The 23,664-nt window shown below is 45.4% G+C and overlaps 1 protein-coding gene across 1 annotated transcript; it reads right to left on the bottom strand.

Moving 5' to 3' along the window:
* Positions 1-468: 468 nt before the first annotated feature.
* CBX7 (chromobox 7) lies at positions 469-20,085 on the bottom strand. Its single transcript, XM_053406654.1, has 6 exons — positions 19,644-20,085; positions 17,330-17,373; positions 11,245-11,310; positions 9,813-9,879; positions 8,809-9,145; positions 469-3,179 (listed from the first exon to the last, which is right to left on the bottom strand). Exons 1-6 carry the CDS (start codon positions 19,710-19,712, stop codon positions 3,022-3,024), a joined length of 741 nt encoding a protein of 246 aa, XP_053262629.1. The 5' UTR covers positions 19,713-20,085; the 3' UTR covers positions 469-3,021.
* Between the last annotated feature and the right edge of the window lie 3,579 nt (positions 20,086-23,664).

The raw sequence follows: 23,664 nt of genomic DNA, 5'->3' as shown, positions 1-23,664 counted from the left end.
GCATACATAATAGTAAAAGAAAAAAACAAAATGCCATTTTTATCTGCTTCTAGCTTCTGGGAAGAGCCCGTCCAGCTCTCACATTCTGTCCAGGCCTTACATTAAAAAGAAATCAGCACCGAGTCAAACTCTTGCATCACTAACATTGTCTGGAAAGTGGAATATTTATAGCCAGGCATCCAGATAACCCAGATGTCCTGGTATTCTGCAGCCTGATGGAAAAACAAAGATGAGGCCAGAATAAACTGAGGGACCATGTCCAAGAAGCCAGCCCCCTTCTTTGTTAGCATGAATAGTTTGAGATAGCATGATTTATACCTTCAGACCCAACAATGACCTTTCTCCTTTTAACAGCTCTGGGACAAGAGAAAATCCATAGCACTTGCACTACTTTTAAAAACAGACACTATTATTGAGGATGGGAGGTGATGCTCTTGCACAGAACTGAAGTGTTCCTCCAGAAACTGGTTTCGGGTCTGTAGTGAAAGATTTATTGCAGGTATCTGGGACTAGAAACTCCACAGGCTGTTAAATTCAGCTTTCACAATCTCTAGAGACTAATGTAATTTCACACACCTAAGGGAAGAAATGTTCTTTGTAAGCTAGACGATGAGGTCAGTAAATAAGATCATCAGAAGGTGCACAGCAACATTCTATTGCTCCGTCAGTTTCTCTTTCACCCCCTAATTCCTAAACTAGTCGTATATGCAGATGTCAGTCCTATTCATTTCAGTAGGATATAAACTGAAGTACCTATGGCTAGGATTGCAGCCTTGCCTTCTAGCTTGCCATCCTCTCTCTCTAAAGGAAGATAAATTTTGTGGAACTTTCCCTTTTGCTTAAGTAAACTTATAGGAGCACACAAGCACAAGAAAATATTCTAAAGCTATACAGTTCATAGATACCACCGTTCCTTATATATAAAAAAAAGTCACAAAGAAGTCCAGCACAAATTTCAAGGCATTGAAGTGCAAGACAAGGCTCTATAGAAGTGCAAGCAGCTTCTCCCTGGCAAAGGCTAAGATGTTCACACACACACTTATTTGTCAAGAAAACCACACACAAGCATCAGAGGCTCCAGTGTTGAACAAGAGAGATAACATCAAGGGCAAAACTGAAGTGGAAGAATTTTATAAGTCTCATAAACATATCTCAACCCCATTCCCTTTCGCGCCAATATTTCTGACCCCTTACTTTGATCAGACAGGACAATATTGGCCAGTGTCCATATCTGCTACACTACCAATTCAACAAGGCAACAGCTACAGTTCTTCTGACTTCACAAGGAAGTTCTCACTCTATCATCACCTCCACTTTTACCCACCCAAAGCCCCGTGCCTCAAGAGATATATGAAGCCAGTTTCATGACAATGGGCAGATAATGGAAGTCCACAGCAAAGCTTGAACATGGATAAAATTTTATGCAGCGTTTCTCTAGTATCCTGAGCCTGGCAAATATTTAAACACAAAACCAGAGAGATTCCCAACTACCTCCTGGAAGTTGGGAATGCCTTCACCACCACAATTGATAACGAGAAGAAATGTCCAAGTGGGGCAGGCTGAAGCAGTTGTTTAAAATTAACAAAAAGTCTTCCAGCTATTTATATAAGCAGAATTGCAATCACCGGGCAACTTCATCTGTATGCATCCAAGAACAGCCAAAGGCGGGCATGTAAAGCTACAGTTCATTACCGGATAGCCGTAGTGGCTTAGTTCTTACACATCACATTATTCCATCAGCCTGCCAGAGGAACAAATATCTGCTTCTCATGTGGTTATGTTTGTTCCAACAGGGGTTCAGAGGTTTCACTGACACTGCATGCGTGCTGATGCACATCCAATCCCTCCTCGCCATGACCCATCATCAGTCCTGTGGATCCTCTACACAGGACACAATCATACTCTGCTCTGGGAGGATTCAAGCTTCCTAGGTCCAACTGTTTGCTAAGAATCCCTGCACATCTGCCAGAGAACCATTGGATGATGCACACTGTAGAGCAGCCTCCCCATACCTTGTCCTCTCCAGATGTTTCAGACAATGACTCCCATGATACCTGACCACTGGTCAAGCTGCGCGAGGCAAACAACAGTTGCAGCCAAAAACATTTGGAGGACACCATGTTGGGGGAGGCTGTTCAAGAGCATGCTCTCAGTGGGTGTGCAGTGATAGTCAGACCTGGTAGGATTCACTTAAACCAAATGTAATTTGGCTGTGCACAGAGAGAAATCAATGAAGACATTCCCTGGAGTGACACAACAAAGCAAGCCGGAGTACAGGAAGTCTCCCAAATGTATAGCATGGAAGCACTGTGGAGGCCACATCTTGTACAGTACAGAAAAGGGAGGAAGCATCAAACATCAAACTCAGCCACCCAAAGGAGGGGGACCACTGCTTTTCACAACCACTGGAAAGTGATGAAGTAAAATCAACTCTGAAACATGGAAGAATACAGGGAAATTTGTATTTAGCATCTTCCTCTTTTCTGAACATTCACCGGGTCCTTCCTTCGATTGCAGATATGCTATAATTGATATAGGGAATGGACATTTTTCCAGAATGCACTGTGAATAAATGTCTTTGCCAGTGAAAAAAGCTTCCACTTCCCAAATGGACAAAGCAACAACACATAATATCTATATACTCTCTCTGTGTCTTTATAACAAATGAGGAGAGAAAAAAATGTACAGGCACCCCCACGTTGCCTTCTTTTTTTTCCTTTTTTTCTTTTTTTGCTTATTTGAAAGGGGAGCAAGGGAAAGAGAGAGCCAGTGAGATCAACAGTCAAAATAAAACCAAAATCCTCTGTAAACATTTGTGAAGGAAAATTTCCGGATTTTGCTTGTTAAATAATATAATTAAATCCACCCACCCCTAGAAAAATCTGATTGGGAGCACGGCGGGGGGTGGGAAAACACACACACACACACAAATGAAAAACAAAACGAAAAGGAAACAGAAATCTTCCAAGCATGAAGAAAAGAAAAACGATGAAATAATATTAATAATAGAAAAATGCAGATTCAGAATGGGATGCTCCTGTCTCGGAAGAAGCCCTCTGCCATTTGTGCTTCTCTGAAAGTCACGGTAATGGAGTTTGCTGTGATGTCCGTCACTGTCACTTCATTTGGCGGCAGGGCGGGGCTCCAGGAAAGATTGCCTTCTGCTGCCTCGGAGCTCACTGTGGAAGAGGAAGGAGGAAAGAGAACAGCATGTGAGAGGGAGGGGGAAATGGGAGACCAATAGGAATCAACAATCTTGTTCTTATGGAACAGGCTGGACAACTACGAACTGACGCAAATGGGGGGGCGGAGCAAACACACAGTCACAGACCAATAAATATGTGGCCTATGCAAACCACCTCAAACCCACTTTACAGGCTATAGGATTGAGACCTGCCCCCACCTGCTTATTCACTAAGCCAGTGGTTTTCAACCAGTCTGCCATGGCACCCTGGGGTGCCTTGAATGATGGTCAGGGCTGCCGCAGGCAACAATGGCCTCTGTCCCTCTTCCCTTCCCTCCCTTCCTCTGATGCCCTCGTGTCTCTGCCTCCCAAAAGCTTGCACAGATGTTTGTGGCAGCAGCTCTGGCTACAAGCTCCCCATGTGAATGGTGCCTCTGGGGCTGGCCAGGGGGTGCTTCCCAGGCCCCTGTGGGGCAGGGCTAGGAGGCACCTCTCTTTATGGCAGCTCAGAGACCAGGGGCGGCTGCCTGCAGGACTCCCAAGGAGGCTGAGGGAACACTCCACAAGGGAGGGTGTTTGAGAAAGGGTGGGAGCTTGCCAGCTCTGCAGGCAAGGGGTGACATAACTGCAGCTCTGCAGGCAAGGGGTGACAAGGGAGTCGTGGACCCAAAAAGGTTGAAAACCTCTGCACTAAGCAAATCCTCTCACTTAAAAGGGATATAGTTTGGTATTGGGTTTATACTGTGCAACAAACCAAGGAGATATTTTCCAGATGCTTGTTATATGAAAAAGGAGAATTCGCCACAGAAAAGTTAAAAGGAGATGCTGTGCTTTCCAAATCCCTCAAAATTAGTTTCCTTTTAGTGTCAAGTGGGAATTTACATTTCCTCTCCTCCATAGGAGTTTCATGACACATTTACCCACCCAAATGGCCTCAGCAACAGCTGAGAATGAGGGACCCGCTTCCTCGACTTCTCATTTGGGACCTTATACATAAAAAAGCAGCAGCAATAATCCCACCCCCATGCCAAGAGAGATACATGGAGAGGGGAGGGAGGGAGGCCTCCATCTTCTCTTATTTACCTGTTCTGCACCCTCCTGTCCCACCTGGGAATGGAAAGTGGGCCCTTTAACTGGGTATTCCTGGCATCTCTCTCGGATATCTGAGGTGTGTCTACTCTCACCTGAGAAAGGCTCCATTTCTCCCCGACACTACCCGGGATTCCACATGTGTGCTCACGTTGAAGGGAGAATAAAAAAAATAAGGTTTACATTTCTCTAGTAGAATTTGTCAGCTACACCTCAAGGGGCTTCACAATGAAAGCTACAATGGAAGGCTCCAAAGTACCCCACAAAATGCAGCAGCCATATTGTGTTATTGAGACTTGAGAAGAACTAGTCAACATCTTGGCTTGCAGCTGCAAATAATCTAAACCCCACTTTGCTCTATCCAAACCAACTGTGCAAAAAGTGCAAATATCAACACAGATGGACACTCCTGTCAGATGTTTTATTTATTAGGATATTCATATACCACTATTCATTTTTTTAAAAAAAAATCAGAGCGGTTTACAACCATCATACACAAAACCCTATAGAAAACCATATAAAGCTCTAAAAGCAGAGGTCAAGTAGCAATTACAGAAGGGTATTTTCTGAACTGCAACCATGAGCTTGGCAGCATTTCTACCTCCAGGGATTATCTTCTGCTTTCCCCGCCTGTCACTGTGGGGAACCGCAGGCCGAGGGGGCCAAATGCAGCCCTTGAAACTCCTCCCAGGCCACACTCCTTCACTAGCCCTGCCTCACACCCCAAGTACTCCCTCCCTCCACATTTATTTATAATGAAACATAACAAAGTATAATAACAGGTGTCAAATAAAATAGCAAAAGTATGAGAGACTATCTAGAACTAAACATATAGGAACAAACTCCCATACCAAACTCACACATAATTAGTATCCCAAGGTCCCTACATTTTCACTTTTAAACAGGTTTTTTTTTTTTAAGTAACTTTTCTAGGCCTAAAGGTTGCAAAGGTAGGCTTTACCATCTACAGACAATGCTTGTTGAAACTTTAGAAGCTACAATTTACATGCACTTGACTTTAAAGTCCTTCTTGGATGGGCAAAGCTCCCTGACTAGCAGGTGTAAAATAAGTTATTTTTAATGAAGCAAGTTTGCTTTATTTGCATATATGCAAGTTGTAGAATGAAGATTTCTTGGCACATGATCCAGTTTTCCACAGGAACATTCCCCCCCCCCAAACAATGGAGTCCATACAAACCTCCTGGTGAGGATGTCACACAGGGTTTCAACAGTACCACGTAGCCCTCCAAGCAATGCATGTGTGTGAAGACCACTGTAAAAGCTCTCCAACACAAAAGTGTTCCTCTACTAAAAATAGAGGCTTCCTATATACACTAGGAAGTTTATATGCATTTTATACCAATCTAGGCTTTCCTTCGTGAAGCCCAATTGATGTGGTTCAGCTGAGGGTGTGTAAACCGGGGAAGGAAAGGCCACCAGCCCAAAGACCAGACCTGGCTCCTTCCAAATACAATTGTACCTTGGTTCTCGAACACTTCGGTACTCATACATTTTGGCTCCCAAACTCCACAAACCTGGAAGTGTTCCAGTTTGCAAACGTTTTTTGGAAGCCGAACATCTGACACAGCTTCCGCTTAACTGCAGGAAGCTCCTGCAGCCAATTGGAAGCCGTGTCTTGGTTTTCGAATGGTTTTGGGAGTCGAACAGACTCCCGGAACGGATTAAGTTTGATTTTTTTAAAAAAAATAATATTTATTGAAGATTTTTTTTTTTAATTATAAAAAAGGAAAAACAGAAAAACAGACAAAACAGAAAAAAATACATCCATCATTCTCAAATTTCTAACTTTCATTACCTTCTTTCTTTGACCTCCTCCTCCTCCCCTTCCTTGTATCCTGGTTAATAATTATCACAGCAAATCCTTTCCATAGTTCATAATATTTTGTCCTTACATTATCTTAATCTATTTTCATCTTGTCTTATAGCAAACCTTAAAACTTAAAACTTAAATCTTATTTTTACCAGCTTCTCATAACCATATCATTAACCTAATTCTTTAAACATTTTTACTAGAACCAAGTAGTTCCATTTCAACATTTTCCTAACATTCATCAATTATTTTAAAACAGTCCTAATGATAAAAAAAAGAAAAGTAAGACAATCCAATCTTCATCCAGCGTCCCTTCCTCCTGGTTCCAGATTTTGTCAGTCCTTTTTGTCCCATTTATCTAGCGCATTAACCTGGTGTCCTTATATCCGAGGCCCTCAAGTCTCTTTCATGTCCCTTCCGCAGCTCTTCTTCATATTTTCCTTTCACTCGTAGTAACTCCAGCTTAGTAATAATTTTGACCCTTTTCAACAGATCAGCCCCATTTCCATAATCCAGACTAAACTCCATGTGATATTTAAACACCTGTTTCAGATTCCCTCCAAAATTAAAAGCCCCCACAGCTCCAAACATCTGACGGCCCATTACCAGACTCAGAAAGTCCAAACATCCCTGCATGGGAGGGGCATTCCAACCCCCCATTTCCAAACCAAACCGAACTTTATCTTTCCAAATCTGGTTTTTTCCAAATTCATTTATCAAATCCAGAGGCTCATGTTCCTGCAGGGCCGCAGCTCCCTCCGTTTCTGGCACCCAGGATTCAGCAGTATCCTCTTCTCTCATCTGTGCTGTCAGCACACTCCTGTTTTAGTTCCTGGGTAGGCTCCATGTAGTTTCCTACTGCCTGTTCAAAATTTCTGGTCGCATTAGTCATCAAGTCCGTCTTCTGGCTTAGCTGATCCAATAGGGCATTTATTTTACAGAAAGCACCCAACAGAGCTTCTGAAAACATTGTCCTGCAAGGTCACAAGTCCTTTCCCACGACTGTAATCTGTAACAGCTGCAAGCTCCTGAAGTTGGTTACAATTTCACAGTCTCCCTCTAGGGGGACAACTTGTTTATTTTTTCTTTTAAGAACAATAGCAACAAAGTTTCTTTTTTAAAATATTCAGTCAATATATGTTCCTTTGAAATGTGAAAGGAAACAATGGAGTCACTATGTTACTTTTCTTTCAGCTATCTGTCAAAAACATTTGTCTCTGGTCAATGAGCTTCAAACGTCAGTCCTGACACTCCGCTCCAGGATCAGGACGGTGGAAAGTTACTTTACTTTAAACTCACTTCTGCAGGTTTAAACAATCCAAAAAGAGGTCCCCCTTCTTCTCCTGCTACCGAAGGGGGGTTCCACGATTTTAAATGATGAAAGCCAATCCTTTAAAAGTGAATTTCTATGCTCTAGTTACGTTGTCTTTGCTTTATTCTGACTACAAAGAAACGGAAGGCTGACTTCCTGTTTAGACCTTCCCGTTTCAGTACCAAATTGAAGTAAATTTTAAGTCCAATTCCTCTCTACTGGCCAATCCTTATTTAAAGTCCAATTGTTCGAGTTTTAAGTACTCACGGGTGATTCTTTAGATGCCAAATTGTCCCAGGAAAAAGGCAGCGCTCTCCGGCAACGGCTATGCGGCTTCGCTCCACGGAAAAAGCAGTAGACTCACAGCACCGCGCCACTTCCCCCTCTTCGCTTCGGAGCCCGTTTATGGGTTCCTTTGTGGGTTGGGGGGGCGCTAAAGGTGCCCGCCGAGTCCCATGGTCACAGGCTTCATCTGCCTGTGATTTTTTAAAGGGTCCCCGCTTCACCGTAGCGGAAAAGACCTGTTTCGCGCGGAGCTGGTCCCTCCGGTTCAGAGGGAGTCTGCCATTGCCGATGGCGCCACCCCGGAAGTCTCCGGAACGGATTAGGTTTGAGAACCAAGGTACCACTGTAATTTTTTGGGCCTGAGGCGACTTCAGCACATGGTTCTGGAAGGGTTTGCTACAAGTCCACCACAAAAAATTAGCTACCCCCAATACAGATTGATCTCTGTTAGATATCCTTCGAGATACCCACTAAACCACTTTAAATATGTACCATATGTACCCAAGAGACCACAGGGAGGTGGGGAGAAACTTCTCTACCAACATGGCTTCTTCTTCTGTGATGGTCACCCACAGTAAAAACCCAGACAAGAAGTGCATTCACAGGCCAGCTGTCATTAAGAAGCTGTGCAGAACATCAAGCCCGAAGGATGACATTAAACGCTTCCTATTGTGGGGATTTCAATCTACCCTTGCGGTTTTGGCAGGAGAGCGGCAGCACGGCCTGCACAGACCCTGCTGGTCTGCCCGGACTAGTGAATGAACGGCATGGAAATGAGCGCCAGTGTCAAGTGGTGATAAGATTCAGAGTGTCTACTAACCAAACACTCAGCGTTGTCTCCATCTAAGCCACACGCAGCTGAAATCAATGTATTTGACTAACTTAAGCCCATTGGTTTCAATAGGTCTGCTCCAAGTAGGACTTAGCTGGGAACAATCCTAGATCTGAGATTTCCCCCTTCAGGTCAACCTGCAGGGGTAGCTGGCAAATAAAGGGTTAGCCCCAAATGGCATGCACGGTGTGCAACAGTTAAGAGAGGAACCTGGATGCCCAAGCAAGTGAGATGAGATGGGCTCTACGTAGCTGGGGGTGTCTGCCAGAGCTTACCTTCTTTGCTGGCAGGTTGCGTGGCCTCATCCCAGTCGCTGGGGGTCTGCCTCTCCTCCAACGCCACTGGCTCCTTCAGGAAGAACTCCCGCCGGCGGTTCCGATTCTCCAGGCTCGCCATGCGGGTGAACTTCTTCCTCGAAAGGCGCAGGTACTTCTGGTTCTTGCTCTGCTTCCGAAGCGGGAAGGGCAAGACAGTCGCTCCACTCTTCTCAGGCAGCTCGGTCTGCCCTCCCTTGGCTAGGCTGTTTCCTCCTCCCCCAAACCGCCGTGACAGAGAAAAGCAGAGTTTCTCTTTCCCTTTGTGTGCGCTTCGCAGGTCCATGCTATACAGCCTCTGCAAACGGAGGGAGAAAAATCACAATTCTGCAAATGCCCCAGTATTTCTGTGAACACCTGTAGCCACAGAACCATAACATCCTTGAAGAACTAGCTCAATATGCTCTTCACCTTATGATATATATGTACACACACACACACTAATAATAATTATTTATACGGAAGCAAAAAAACTGTAATGGAGAATGATCAACAGGAGCGGGACACATTGAGCATTGCTTTGAACACACGATAGTGTGCAATGCAACTTTCTGATAGGAAAGATTAATTCAAACTAGAGATCTGTAGGGTAACTTTGCCTGAAAATGTGTACGCAGCGATTCTTACATTTTAAGGAAAAGTGTTTTGTTTTAATCATAGCTTCAAGATTTGGAGCCGGTGAGCTGTGTTCAGAACCATGATTTGGCATTATATGCACTGATTGTTTTGGCCTTGGTGGTTGGGGATGAACTTTGTGTTTTTTCTTGTTATGTTTGCTTCTTTTCTTTTTCTGTCAGCCGCTTTGAGCAACCCCTTTGTGGAGGGACAAGCAGGGCATATATTTTCAAAATAAATGTAGAAGTACTTAAAAATATATATATATGCATGTAGTGGATAGCTGAGTCGGTACAGCAATGCTGGGGCTTAGGAACGGACAGTGTAATTCGACAAACTTGGGCCCTTACCTGCAGCAAGAGACGTTTTGGTTTGGGGCCTCTCTTCCTGTAACCTGAGGCGCGATCTTTCTCTTCCCTGAGGAGACAGAAGATACCTAGCAATTCCATTTGTTAACACAGCAAGAGCACCAACAAGGCCGCTTGTTGATCCAGGTTATTTAAGGCATATCACAGAGCTGTTGCTTGTGCAAATACAAATCGTAGTGGAGAAGGGCGAGACTTTCATTTGGCTTGGTTGGTAGTTGAAGCTGTTCTCTCCCCCCCACAACCTAATTCAGCAATGCTTAACCGAATCGATACCTACCTGCTATACAAGCAACATCTGGGATCGACAGTTCGGTGCATGCAAGCACACAAGCAGACACAAAACCCTATGAGATGGATATCACAGTCTAAAGCCGGCTTACGCTGCTGGTTTCACCATTAAGCATAGTTTTGTGGTTGACACACAACAGGAAGCTCTGGTTAACTGCTATATCCTGCCTTGTTTTGTTGCCGGTTCAAAGGGTGGGAGTGAATGGCAGGAAAGGGACCGAGTACAGTGGTGCCTTGCAAGACGAAAAGAATCCGTTCCGCGAGTCTCTTCGTCTTGCGGTTTTTTCGTCTTGGGAAGCAAGCCCATTAGCGGCTTAGCGGATTAGCGCTATTAGCAGCTTAGCGGGCTTAGCGGATCAGCTGATAAGCGGCTTAGCGGATCAGCTGATAAGCGGCTTAGCGATCAGCTGTTAAGCGGCTTAGCGGCTTAGCGGATCAACTGATAAGCGGCTTAGCGGCTTGGGAAAAGGGGGGGGGAGAAAAAACCCCCGCAGGAACTCGCAAGACATTTTCGTCTTGCGAAGCAAGCCCATAGGAAATTCGTTTTGCGAAGCACCTCCAAAACGGAAAACCCTTTCGTCTAGCAGGTTTTCCATCTTGCGAGGCATTCGTCTTGCGGGGCACCACTGTACATTCACACATAGCTTGTGCATACCCTGCTTTAGCAAGTCAGGATTTTCAGCTTAGTGTTATGTGCTATTGCAACCAATGGTAATTCCCATTGGGCTAGGTAAGATACTGATATTTTAGACCCTAACTACACATTATGGGAAGACACATGGCTGCTGCTGGCATACATCTATCCGACATGGGTTGGTGGCACATATTGATTTTCCTAGTTACATGCAGTCCAGGCAGCTAGGAATATTGTCCTTTGTCTTATTACTGGGCAGGTGAAGATGCTGCAGCATATTCTGGGAACTTTTCACACTGGGGTGCTCTCAAGTAATTGAGCCATGGCACAGAAGCCTCAGTTCAGCTGGGTACCTGCTCTTTAGATTATTAGCTCTCCTTGCCTTGATAGGGGAAGAGAGAAACTCTTGAGCCAACCTGACCATGCTAGATCTCTTTGATGCAAGGCCTCTCGTTTTAACCTCTCCCCAAAATAAAAAGGAAATATTCTTACTTCTCTTCATAAGCCATCACCAGGCGAGGGTCAAGAATGTGATCCTCTGGCTCCCATGTGCTGTATCTAAGAGGAAAAATGTCAAGAGAAAACCATCAAATGGTTTCTGGTCAAGTAGGGTGTCGCTAGCACTGTCAATGTTCTAGCACTTTTCCCCTTATCAACTGGAGACTGCAATCCACTCAACAGCTGAAAAATAAAGTATTTGCATTTCCCACCCAAGGGTTCTGCCAATAAATTCTTAAAATAAAATTTATACCATACCCTTCTACTTCCGTACATGGAATGGATCAAATAAGTGACCACCCTTCTTTGAAAAAAGGGGATCATAAACTCTCTGTTCTCAGTCTTAAATCTGCCTGTTGCAGCCAAAGAAAACCGGATTCCTACAAAACGTCTCCTGTGCAGAACCCTGTGCATTTCACCAGCTTATTCTTTCAATGGCAGGATCTTACTAGGCTACTAGATTTGGAGACGCTACAGTGTTTCTTGCCTGCGTAGTTAATGACTTTAGAGCTGTGAAGTATGATTCATTAAAGCTTTTTTTTAAAAAAAGAATTCAGAAACTGATCTCTGAACACATGGTACTTTAGAAGTATTTTTACCCTTCCTGTCAATCAACTATGGTTCCAGAAGGTGGCATAAAACTTAAAAACCAACACAAAATACAATACAAAGCGACCCAGCAGGGAATAGGAACAAATTCCAACCAGGAAATCGGAGGGGGGGGGAGATCCTCCAAAAAAGCATCATCATAGACTTCAAGCAGGCAGGGAGATGGCAGGGGAAAGAGAGAGAATGAATGAAAGAAAAAACAAACACTGTGACCACATTTCCTGTGGTGGATGCATACATAGAATGGTCCTCTGAAGATGATTTAAATGCCCAGGTAGACATATGTGGGATAAGGCCATCCTTAAGATTGTTGTTGTTTAGTCGTTTAGTCGTGTCCGACTCTTCGTGACCCCATGGACCAGAGCACGCCAGGCACCTCTGTCCTCCACTACCTCCCGCAGTTTGGTCAAACTCATGCTAGTAACCTCGAAGACACTATCCAACCATCTCGTCCTCTGTCGCCCCCTTCTCCTTGTGCCCTCCATCTTTCCCAGCATCAGGGTCTTTTCCAGGGAGTCTTCTCTTCTCATGAGGTGGCCAAAGTACTGGAGCCTCAGCTTCACGATCTGTCCTTCCAGTGAGCACTCAGGGCTGATTTCCTTAAGAATGGATGCGTTTGATCTTCTTGCAGTCCATGGGACTCTCAAGAGTCTTCTCCAGCACCATAATTCAAAAGCATTAATTAAGATACCTTAATTAAGCATCCTTAAGATACCCTAACCCATATTGCTTTCATGGCAATTAAAAAATACTGTATTTTTTGCTCTATAAGACTCACTTTTTCCCTCCTAAAAAGTAAGGGGAAATGTGTGTGCGTCATGGAGCAAATGCAAGCTGCGCAGCTATCCCAGAAGTCGGAAAACCAAGATGTATTGCTGCTTTCACTGCACAGCAATCCCTCTTGCTGTTCTGGCTTCTGAGATTCAGAATATTTTTTTTCTTGTTTTCCTCCTCCAAAAACTAGGTGCGTCTTGTGGTCTGGTGCGTCTTATAGAGCGAAAAATACGGTAAATAAATCAAAGCTAGCCTGTTGAATTGTGCTCAAACTATAAGACATTACAGTTTCTATGAAGACACTACAGATTCTACAGTGTACTTCAAGTGACTCACCACCATCAACTTCTTAGCAATGTATTCTGGACCAGTGGATGCTTCCAAACATAGCAGCTCCATGTACAGTACATTACTGTAATCTAGCCTGAATGCCATCAGAGAATTACGCTAGCGCTCTCTCTCTGTATATATATATATATTTATATAGTACAGCAATGCTAATAGATGTTTATGGCTCACTATGATGTGCAGAAGCAGGCCAATGTGGTTGCAAAAGGAGAGGATGTTGCAGATGTTGATGGCATCAAGGTGAACGTTAAGTTTTTAACACATTAGGGAGGTGAAAAATCTTCAGTAGTAAAAGTTATTTTGAAAACAGTTAGAGAAGAGCTGCTGTTTACGCCACAGGTATAATTTCTTCTAAATGATACACAAAATGTGTTAAAAAAAAAAAGAGAGAGAGGGAAGAGGTGGGGAATGTGTTAATAGCTGCTGAAGTGCTTATAGCAAATAATTTGAGGTAGCTTTGGTAACTTAGTCACCCCATATTATCTTGTAAGCCAGTAGCAGTTTTATGACTGCGCTGTGGAAAGGAAAAAAGTCTATGCAGAGATGTATGATGAAATGGCAGCTATTTATATTTCTTTTGGTATGAAAAACATTCTGCAAACAGGGTTTATGCTTTAAAGAAAAACTGTATATATAATATACACAGACAGGGTAGCAGTCAATTAAGTTTGACTCCAAAAGTAGACCTATGGAAATGAATGGACTTTACTTGGACATGTCCATTCATTTCGGTTGGGTCTACCTGAGTAGAACTTAGTTGAATCCCACCCATAGAGACACAGTTGCAGCACCTGCATGTCAAGGTAAGCCATAAATCATTTCTCACAAGCCAACTGCACACAGCTGCTCCTCCCTGCTTGTACTGGGGAGAAACAAAGCATGATCCCTTGTTCAAACCTGGCGCTAAGCCATGGATCGTGGCTCATTTCTCTCCAGGACAAGCAGGTTAGAGCACAGCAGGCAAATTTGGAACAAGCCACAGTTTATGGTGTGCGCTGATGTACAAACCAGGTCAGTGGGATTGCAACAGAAGATAATGTAGGTTTTCTCCACGTTTACTTTTCTAAAATAATAATAATGAGATTATCTTTCTGCAGAAATAAATAAATAAATAAATAAATAAATACAAAAAACCTTCCATTCTGGTGACTTGTCAAAGAGGAAGGATTAGAAGATGAACCTCAGAGGCAGCATAGGATCAGGACCAGAGAGGATCTCAGCCTTAATCCTAACTCAGGAATTGACTTTCTGGGCACCCTTAGGCAAATTCCCATCTCTCCAAGTTATCACAGCTTTCTCTTGCCAAGCTGAAAGGCAGGGTATAAATATTTTTTTAAATAAATAAATTGCTCAGCCTTCATTTCTCCTGCAATGTGAAATGGAAAAAACCCAGCAGCTGACTCCCACATGCCTGCCTTGCAGCAGGCTTTTTTTCTTTTTTCTTTACCTGCCCTGAGGCTTTAGGGAATGAGGTGTGATGTTAAATAAGTCAATACATTTACTTCAGAAGATGTCTCTCACATCCAGCTCTCAGGGGAAGGGCAAGGTTATAAATAGCTTACATCGCCAGCTTCGTTTTCATTAATTCTTATTCAGTCCTCATCATTAGCCAAGCTCTACCTCCCAGTAAGAGCTCTTCCTCTGCCCCTGCCATCTTCCTTGCAGCCTGAGGTACGACCAAAAAAAGTTACCAAACCAGAAAAATAAAAACGCGAGCTGAGCAAACGTTGTGCTTGCTTTCTACCTCCTTGCTGCACAGAATTTTCGCCATTTGTTTTAAGCTCTGAGGGAAAGAGAGGCTAAGGATTTCTTACAGAAGGCAGCAGAGCTGGCAAGCGTTTGGGGTTGGGGCGAGAGAAGAAGAGTAACGGATAGGGAATGTATTAGATCTTTTAAAAAATGTCCTATGGGTGTTGCCCATTCCTCTGCAGTTTAGCTTCTTGCTTGACTGCAGTGAGAAAACACTGCATACAGTATAGAAAAACATTGCAGCTCGGCACACATAGACACACACACAGAGAGAGAGAGAGAGAGAGAGAGAGAGAGAGAGAGAGAGAGAGAGAGAGAGAGGCCAGACTGCAGCAGAACTGCAGACCACGCATTCTGGAAAATACAAGTCACATGATTGCCTTACTCCTCCCTCCCCCCCTTCAAACCCAAGTTGTAAACAAGCTTGCAGCTGACTCAGAGCCATAACCCTTCAAATCCCTGGCTCTGAGCTCCTATGGGTGGGGCATGCAGGCCATTTTCATTATTATTAAAAAATTGTTTAGAAAAGGCATCCAGAAAATCAGGAGGAAAGGAAGAGAGCATGAGCAGGGGGGGAACTGGGGAGGAGAGAGGCCAAACAGTTTGAAGCATAACCATTTGCCTGCTTTCTTCAAGCCACAATGGAAGAACTGGCACAAAACCGGGAAGGGTTATGGAGTAAGATGGAACGCAGACACAAAAAGATACTATGCAGGTATCAAAAGTTGAGAAAAGATGAACAGGAATGTGTTAGGATGAACGGATGCAGAGATGGGGGGGGGTGCTGTACATTGCTTGTGGTTTACAACATAACCAGTGGCGATCAAGAAAATGAACATAAAATATTTGTAGCTGTATTTTAAGCACAGCTCTGACCTTCATGTTCTTAAAATAAATTATCGGTCAATCTTCAGAATGGTTTGTTCACTTATTAGTGGATCTATGAAGCCCTTATTTTTTCAGTCCTAGGAAAAGCTATGAGCTCATCATATCCTTATTTTAGCATTTGTTTCACTATAGAGCTTGAGGGTGGGGGGAGAGAGAGCAGTGGAGGACTGCTGTGTGGAACTTAAAGAGTGCCACTGAAAAATAGTGGAAAATCACCATGGATTAGGAAACAGCAATAGTACACTCCTCTCTCTCCTTAAATATGATGTGACTAATGAATAAATCCAGCCAAACTCTAATTTGAAGCCATCTTGGGGGAAGTGTTTAGCTAATGAGCTTGACAACACCATGTTGTCAGCAGCACCACACATTGTTAATATGGAAGACAGAACGTATGGCCAGGACACAACTCTCTTCCTGGTCCAAAAAGGAATTATTATTATTTTTGCTGTGGCTGCACACAGAGAGCTCAGAGCGAGCAGGAAGGTGGATACCCTCTGCTCTGTTTTTGCAGAGTGGCTATATTCTTGCAAGTTATTAAATTGCAACTGCTGGATTGCATCTGACATGAACAGGCACTTAGCCCCTTCTCAGTTATGTCATTAAAATGGGGTGGGGGTGGGGCTGTGACCCTCTGGGAGCTGCTGAACTACAACTTCCACCATCACTGGCCATGGTGGGAGCAAACAACATCTTGGAGGGCTTCAGTTCCCACATACCCCTGCATTAAAATATGCAATATACTACTCTGCTCGCACTATAATCCCACATGGGTAGAAGAAAGCAGATGCCTCCCTATTGCAATGCAGTTTCCTCTGGGGAGGCATTAACTAGCAATAAACACCAGGCATCAAACTTGCAGCTGTTTAAGCGATATCTCGGTGGAAACGCCTCTGAAAGAAATAACGAGTGGCAGGTACTGCCTCATTCAAAAGGAGGGGTGAGGGGAGCATTATGCAGCCAAATGTACGTTAATACCTCACTGGAAGTTTATTGACAGGTATCCACAAACCCACTCAGGATGGTCAGGGGCAAATGCACCCAGCCCTCTCTGGACAGCAGCACTGTAAAGACATATTGCAGTATTTTGCAGCTATGATGAGGAGCCTTATTTTCACTGCAGTTTTCGATCAGGTGAAAAAGCAGCGCCCCTTCTCATCTTCATACTGCCCCCCATATGAGAGGTGACTGTGCCCCTCTCCCGAGTCCTCTGTATGCACTAGAGAATGCTGCAGAGAAGGGGACATTGCTACCGACCACAAATAATGGCTTGGTGCTAAGCCAACATTTGTGGACCCCTGTTTACTGTTCTGCCGTTACTCTACTGGAGTTGAAGCAAACACAACGTACTTCTTCCTTCCTTCCTTCCTTAGATCTGCATCCCGTGCTCTCTAAAAAGACTTGAAGAGCAACTATTTCCTTGGGACTACTCCCGTGGTTTCTTTTTTTTAGAAGACTTAAGTTTAAGGTATCTTTAGGGTTCCAGAGGAAAAGGAGCCACCTGCTAATGAATGAACTGTTTCCATCACCACTCCAAGGATACGTATTTGAAGAAAATGTTTAAGAAATTAGAACTCTTGGTTAAATAGGGCCAGGAAGGGAAGTAAGGAAAGAATGGTGTTCCTTTTGGAAGTGGGGTCAACAAGAAACAAAACACAGAGGACAGATAATTAACACAAATGCAGCTTTACAAATATACCCCAGCACTTACTTGGGGGGCCATCCTTTCCATTTCACAAGATATTCCACTTTACCCTATGGGAGGGAAAGGAGAGACAAAACAAAAACAAAATCAATAACTGAAAAAAGTAAAGTAAATTGGGTTGGCAGGATGTGAACCATAATAAACCCCCTCACAAATTTCAAATTGTCCAATTCCTCACATTGGAAATTTAAGCATCTCCTCACTGAGCTACATCCCTAGGTAGGTTTGCCATGCAGACCTAAGCAATGGCCCTTTTTCAAGAGGGTCTTCTTCCAGAACGATCAGCTAGAAAGCATATACAGAGACCCAACAGAAAGACGAATCAAAGCATATACATGCAATTAAGAAGGAATCCTTAAGAAGTGAAAAGAAAAATATCCTTTTAAAAGAAATTCTGAAGGATCCTGCTGCATTGCTTGCTCGATATCTGTCTGCCTTGCTCTTCTCATTCCCTCTCCTACGAAACACCTCTCTCTTGGCACGCAAGCTCTCTACTTACAGCATTCTGTAATATGATGGATCACATGTCATCTTCTAGATGGTCTATAATCTTATAAAAATGAATGGAAATGGAGCATGTGGCTGGGCTACAGGAATGGTTCTCAATGTCTCAGGCAGACCTATCCAGGTAGCTGCTAGGGGAGGTATCATTTCCCACTCCACCCTGTTTACACATCCTCATTGACCCACAATAAAGGATGCCAGCCTACCTGTCAATTTAATACAGAAGGTTTTGTTCCTCTACTGCATGATCAGCAAGCCAACCCTAAAGTGATGGTTTCATTTCCTACCATACATGGATGGGTAAGGAAGGCAGGGGGAATAAATACCGAACAATCAGCAGCGTTCAGAGATTATAGGCGCGCTGAGCTAGTATGATGTGATACGGTTCTTTTTGGCCCTGTGACAGTTGTTTCCAAAGTGCATAACTCATCCCCTCTAGGAAGGACTGTGAAGATGCATAAGACCAGAAGGACAAAAAATGGGGAGGGGGGAACCCACCACCTATGATTATCATAAATTTTAAGTATAATGCTATTTCCATTTCCAGAATGGGTTGCCTTAACTTGCAAAAGTCAAGAGAAGGTTCCTAATCCTCTGGTGTGAAATTACACATCTAGGGATAACAGCGCAATCTTAACTGTGTCTGCTCAGAAGTAAGTCCTTCTGAATTTAATGGGGCTTACTCCCAAGTAAGTAATGTTAGGACTGTACCCCAAGTCACCCAAATGTCAAGATGTTCACAGTCTCTCAATGTCCAGGTTGTTGAGCAAGCCCTTCATACAGAGAGATGGGTGGTAGTCATACTTCCCATTGCAAGACAATGGGCTGGCGGCCCCTAAGAAATTGATAGCACAAAGACCCCCAAAAGGCAGATAAAGCATACAGTGAATTGCTCACTTGAAATGAATGGCCTAAACAACAAGGCAAAGCTCTGACAAGAACACCATCAAGTCCATGCAATAACGCTCAGATGTTCCAGTGCCCATCTCAAGTTTCAATCATGCCTTTGGTGCCAACCGCCATATATTTAAAGCTGGCAGGGTTTCCAGGAGACCCAAACCGTTCCTCTTTCCCACAGGAGTGGAAATGAGGGAAGTGGTTCAAACTGAGGAGTAGGGGCTTTGAGAATGCGACACCCGCTAACTCTAACGGGCATGTTGGATGTTTCTCCTCCAGGAGAACTCCTTCTACTGCAACACCTCCACTTTACTATGGGGGCAAGTAAGGTTCCAAAGTGAGCCCAAGGGTGTGCAATCTAAATGCACACTTGCCGCTGACCTGGGAGTAAGCCTCGTTGAAGTCAATGGCATTTACTTCCCAGTAGAAACAGGCAGAGCAACACTGGGCGAAGTCATGCCCCCTGTGTTCACCCTCCAGCAGGGGTCCCAAGCGGTGGAAACCATTCATGCCAATCACCACGACTGCCACACAACCTCGCCTGGAGCATGACAGCCAACCGATGCCCATGCCTTCAGGGGAGGGAGAGTGACAAGGGCTTCACTGCCGCCCCCTGGCGGCGGGATAACGAGACGCTCCGCCGCCACGCCCCCCTTACTCGCACCGTGGCATGCGTATGATGAGATGTGGGGCGTGGGGGTGGGAAGCATACGATGCCGAGCTGTTACTTACAGCACCACCACTCCGAGAGGCTTCTCCTAGGCGAGGAGGAGCCGCTTTGACCCCTGCCTAGGAGCTGGTCACCTAGATGCTTATAAATAGAAATCAAAGCGGGGCCCGCGTGCCTCCCTCCTACCTATTTGACCGCTGTTTGCAGCCGGAGTAGTGGCGGGGGGGGGGAGACGCCAGCAGAACCCACCTTCCTTATGCGCTTCTTCCTGATGCTTTCCACCGCAAACACCTGCTCCCCGATAGCGGAAAGCTCCATACAGGGAGAAGACGGCGAGGAGGAGGAGGAGGAAGCGAAGGCGGCTGCTCGCGGATTCAGTGCTGCGTGGCGCGGGCTCCTGATTTTGCTGCTGTTGCTGCAGCTCTCGCGCTTACTTACTCCACACTCACACGCGCGGCGGGGCGGGGGGGGGGAGCGAGGGAGAGAGATAGAGACGCACGCACACCCCTCGCGCGCTCCGGCACGCCGCCTCTAACGTTCCATTTTAGAACCTGCGCAACATTTTCCCAGGCGCGCGCGCTAGGGAGAGCAGCGCCCCCGCCCTCCTTTTCTCGCGAGCGCCGGCTGTCAGCGAGGCACCGAGCGCACGGAAGGAGAGCAGCCGCGCCAGCCTCAGACCTGATTGAGCGGCGGCTCCTCCTCCTCTTCGCACACAACAAGTAACCTGCCCGAGCGCGCGAGAGAAGTCCCAGCTCCTTGGCGCCCGGGCCTTTATTTAGCGCGCCCGCGCGAGCGAGCTGCCACTCTCCGACGCTTCCTCCCTGCAGGCAGGGAAAAGAAGGGCCGAGCAAAAATAATAATAATGCATATGTTAAAGATGGGGCGATACATACCGGGGGGGGGGAGTGGGGGAGAGAGGGGAAGACTCGCGCGCACCGGTGCTTAAAGCTGGCGGCGCGCCTGGGAACCCTGGAGAGCAATAGCATTCTTATGCAGTACGCGCACCCGTGGCGGAGGCTGTGATCCTCTGCGCTTACCGGGGCGCGAGCTGCGGAGGAAAGAGGCCGTAGCTCGGTGGTAGAGCATTAGCTTTATACGCAGCGGGTCGCAGGTTCCAATCCACGGCATCTCCGAGGCAGAACGGAGATGGATCCTGGAGGGAACCGCGCAGCTTATTCAATACTGAGTTCAGTTGTATGGACCAATGGACTGACTCGCTGTAAGCAGTTGCCTAAGTTTATACCCCACCGCTTGACACTGTGGGGAGACTTCTCTGAGCAAGCATGCGTAGGATCGCGTCGCACAAGCAAAAGCGGCACCCGGGAGTGTCCTAGGGTTACTCAGGCACAATCGCCCCCGGTTTGTGTCCGCCCCAGTCGTCGTTGCTCCCAACACCATCCTGCATCGGGATTTTCCTGTATAGAAGAGGGATCGCGAATCCTATATAGGCCCCTTAGTCGCGTTCCCGCCAGGAGTATTTTTCGAGCAGAGTTTTTCAGCATGGCTAGTTCTATAAAATTAATCTCAATGAGGGCTTCGTCGCGCAGCAGCAGACATGAGCTGCAAAGATTTGGCATCCTGCCGTCCTGTCGTAGATCGGGTTGTGCTCTTACTGACCCTAAATCCAAGTAGCATTATATTTCCCTGCCTCAGTTTTCTGCTTCCTTGACATCTGTCACGCATCGCTTATTATTATTATTATTATTATTATTATTATTATTATGAAGCTACGTTGCAGACAGGCATTCAACAGTTGGTGTATTTCACTAACGGAATAACATTTCTCGACACAAAAGTGTCCGTTATCTCACACGCGAATTGCATTCTTCCCATTTGCAAGGCTCTGCGAGCAGTCAGGGTGGAAAACGTCAAGCATTCGTAGGCAGGCTCTGGACAATTGTTGTCAAAAGCCCGCCTATAAAAGTTCCGTTTGGAGGAGTGTGCGTTTAGAAAGAGAATAAGCCCCCCAGTACCACTCCCATGTGCTTTTTATAAAGTCGGAACTTTCTTTTTAAACATATCCCTATACAACGTTCCTATTGGTTCATTTCTACCCAGGGCCTTCCTTCCTTTGGCTTCATTGGCCCGTAGCTGTGCTTGTTTTCTTTCCGTTCCCCATAATTGGTCGACGTCGGTTAATTATTTCTCTTTTAATCGTGAAATCGTCGCGGCCTTCGGGCCTGTCTCCAGGATTTCCGTGTGATTGGTATTCTTAGACTCGCGAGCGGCGAACAATGAGGATTTGCATTTGAGCTGTTTTTCTAACAGGATTGTTACCACATTGTAAGCAAAGGAGTTAGCAGCAAAGTCGGGTTTTTTAAAGAAAAAAGTATTGGATGTGTGAATGAAAGTATAGTACACACACACACACACACACACACACACACACGTTGCTGTCACTCAGAATTGTATTGGCTTTATATTGGTTTTTTCTCTCTCTTTGATTGATTCTGCACAATTAAGGTGGCTAGTTATGCAGTGCCAACGGAGAAAAATCTACTTCATCAGATGCATGACATTTTATCCTGAGTTACAGGCCAATATATGCACTCATGTGATATTTTGTGTTTATGTGTATACACACAAATATGCCATAAATAGATTAGGCTCTAAGGTGCCACACACACACTTGTTCATCTGGGATTTTTTTTAGCCCAAAGGTCACATTTCCTCCTGGGGAACCTTGGGACACACCAGTGGTGAGCAGGACCAGAGGCAAGGTGGGTGGGGCTAGAAGCAAAAGTGGGTGGAGCAACAGAAGTGTCTCTTCACTTTTTCCCTGTACACAAACATCTCTACCATATCTCCTGCTCAGCAAGAGGCATTAATGTGTTTCAAGGAAACATCCCGCCCAGGCAAAAGCAGTCAAGGAGGACTAACACAGATCTGGACCAAAGGGCTGTGGCCTGGGGAGGGGCTTAAAGTCCCAGGGGCCTGATATAGAAGTCTGGAGGGCCACATCTGGCCCCCTGTAGGACCTAAGTTTCCCTACTCCCCAGAATAGCACAGCTACTGCTCTGTGAATTTATATGTACAGATGCAAATTTAGAAATGGTTAATGGAATGGATCAGACAGCCCTTCAAACAGAGGGTGCTTTCAAAGAGAGGGCTGCCCACTGCAACCTAGGGCACACAGCCACCCTAACCGCAATGGGAGGGAGCAACTCAGGGGGGGCGGGGCGGGAATCCAGCTGGCCCACTCTTGCAGGGCAGCCGTCTGAGCTCTTGCTGTATGGTGGCTGTAGGAAAATCTAATAATGGGAAGTTGAAGGCATCTTGTACTATTGTGCTGGTGCATTTGGATAGAACGAGATTCAGATTGTTGCAAAGCCACTGTGCAAGCAGATCAGCCGACTCAAGCAATGTGGCACTGTGCCATGGCAGGTAGGCTGAGGCAAAGGAACCAAAGCCCAAGAAAAGGCAAGGCTATGGTCTCATATAAAGGCAAGCATGATGCATACGGTCGATGAAAACTTCAGCTTTAGGTCCCCTTTATATGTGTGTGTAAAATCTTTTTCTTTTGTTTTTGAGAAGCAAACTCTACACATGCTCAGGAGAACTCAGCCTGAGCTGCCAGAATTTTTGTAACACATGGCAATTCCAGCCCTGACATCTACTCAGCAGATCAATTTGAGCGCAATGCAACATAGGATGCAGAGGGTGCCCACCTCCGCCCAGGTGTACAGTTGCAGCCACATTCAGAATAGAAAACAGCTCCTGGAGAACGCAGCGAGTCTTTGTGAAGACCTGTAGCTTTGCAGAGCCCCAAGAAATGGCCTTGCTATGTTGTTGTTTAGTCATTTAGTTGTGTCCGACTCTTCGTGACCCCATGGACCAGAGCACACCGGGCACTCCTGCCTCCCGCAGTTTGGTCAAACTCATGCTGGTAGCTTCGAGAACACTGTCCAACCATCTCGTCCTCTGTCGTCCCCTTCTCCTTGTGCCCTCTATCTTTCCCAACATCAGGGTCTTTTCCAGGGAGTCTTCTCTTCTCATGAGGTGGCCAAAGTATTGGAGTCTCAGCTTCACGACCTGTCCTTCCAGTGAGCACTCATAGGTTTGATCTTCTTGCAGTCCATGGGACTCTCAAGAGTCTCCTCCAGCACCATAATTCAAAAGCATCAATTCTTCGGCGATCTGCCTTCTTTATGGTCCAGCTCTCACTTCCGTACATCACTACTGGGAAAAGCATAGCTTTTACTATACGGACCTTTGTTGGCAAGGTGATGTCTCTGCTTTTTAAGGTGCTGTCTAGGTTTGTCATTGCTTT

This window comes from Podarcis raffonei, chromosome 10 (assembly GCF_027172205.1).
Source record: "Podarcis raffonei isolate rPodRaf1 chromosome 10, rPodRaf1.pri, whole genome shotgun sequence".
NCBI classification, from domain to species: domain Eukaryota; kingdom Metazoa; phylum Chordata; class Lepidosauria; order Squamata; family Lacertidae; genus Podarcis; species Podarcis raffonei.
This window is presented reverse-complemented; position numbering and strand designations above follow the sequence as displayed.

Bases quoted from the DNA above. Each gene is read 5' to 3' on its own strand.
- CBX7 (XM_053406654.1), bottom strand. From the start codon at position 19,712: ATGGAGCTTTCCGCTATCGGGGAGCAGGTGTTTGCGGTGGAAAGCATC. The intron at 17,374-19,643 runs GTGGGTTCTGCT...TCCCTCCCATAG, and splicing joins GGAAGAAGCGCATAAGGAAG to GGTAAAGTGGAATATCTTGT. The intron at 3,180-8,808 runs GTAAGCTCTGGC...CCTCTTCCACAG, and splicing joins GCAACCTGCCAGCAAAGAAG to TGAGCTCCGAGGCAGCAGAA.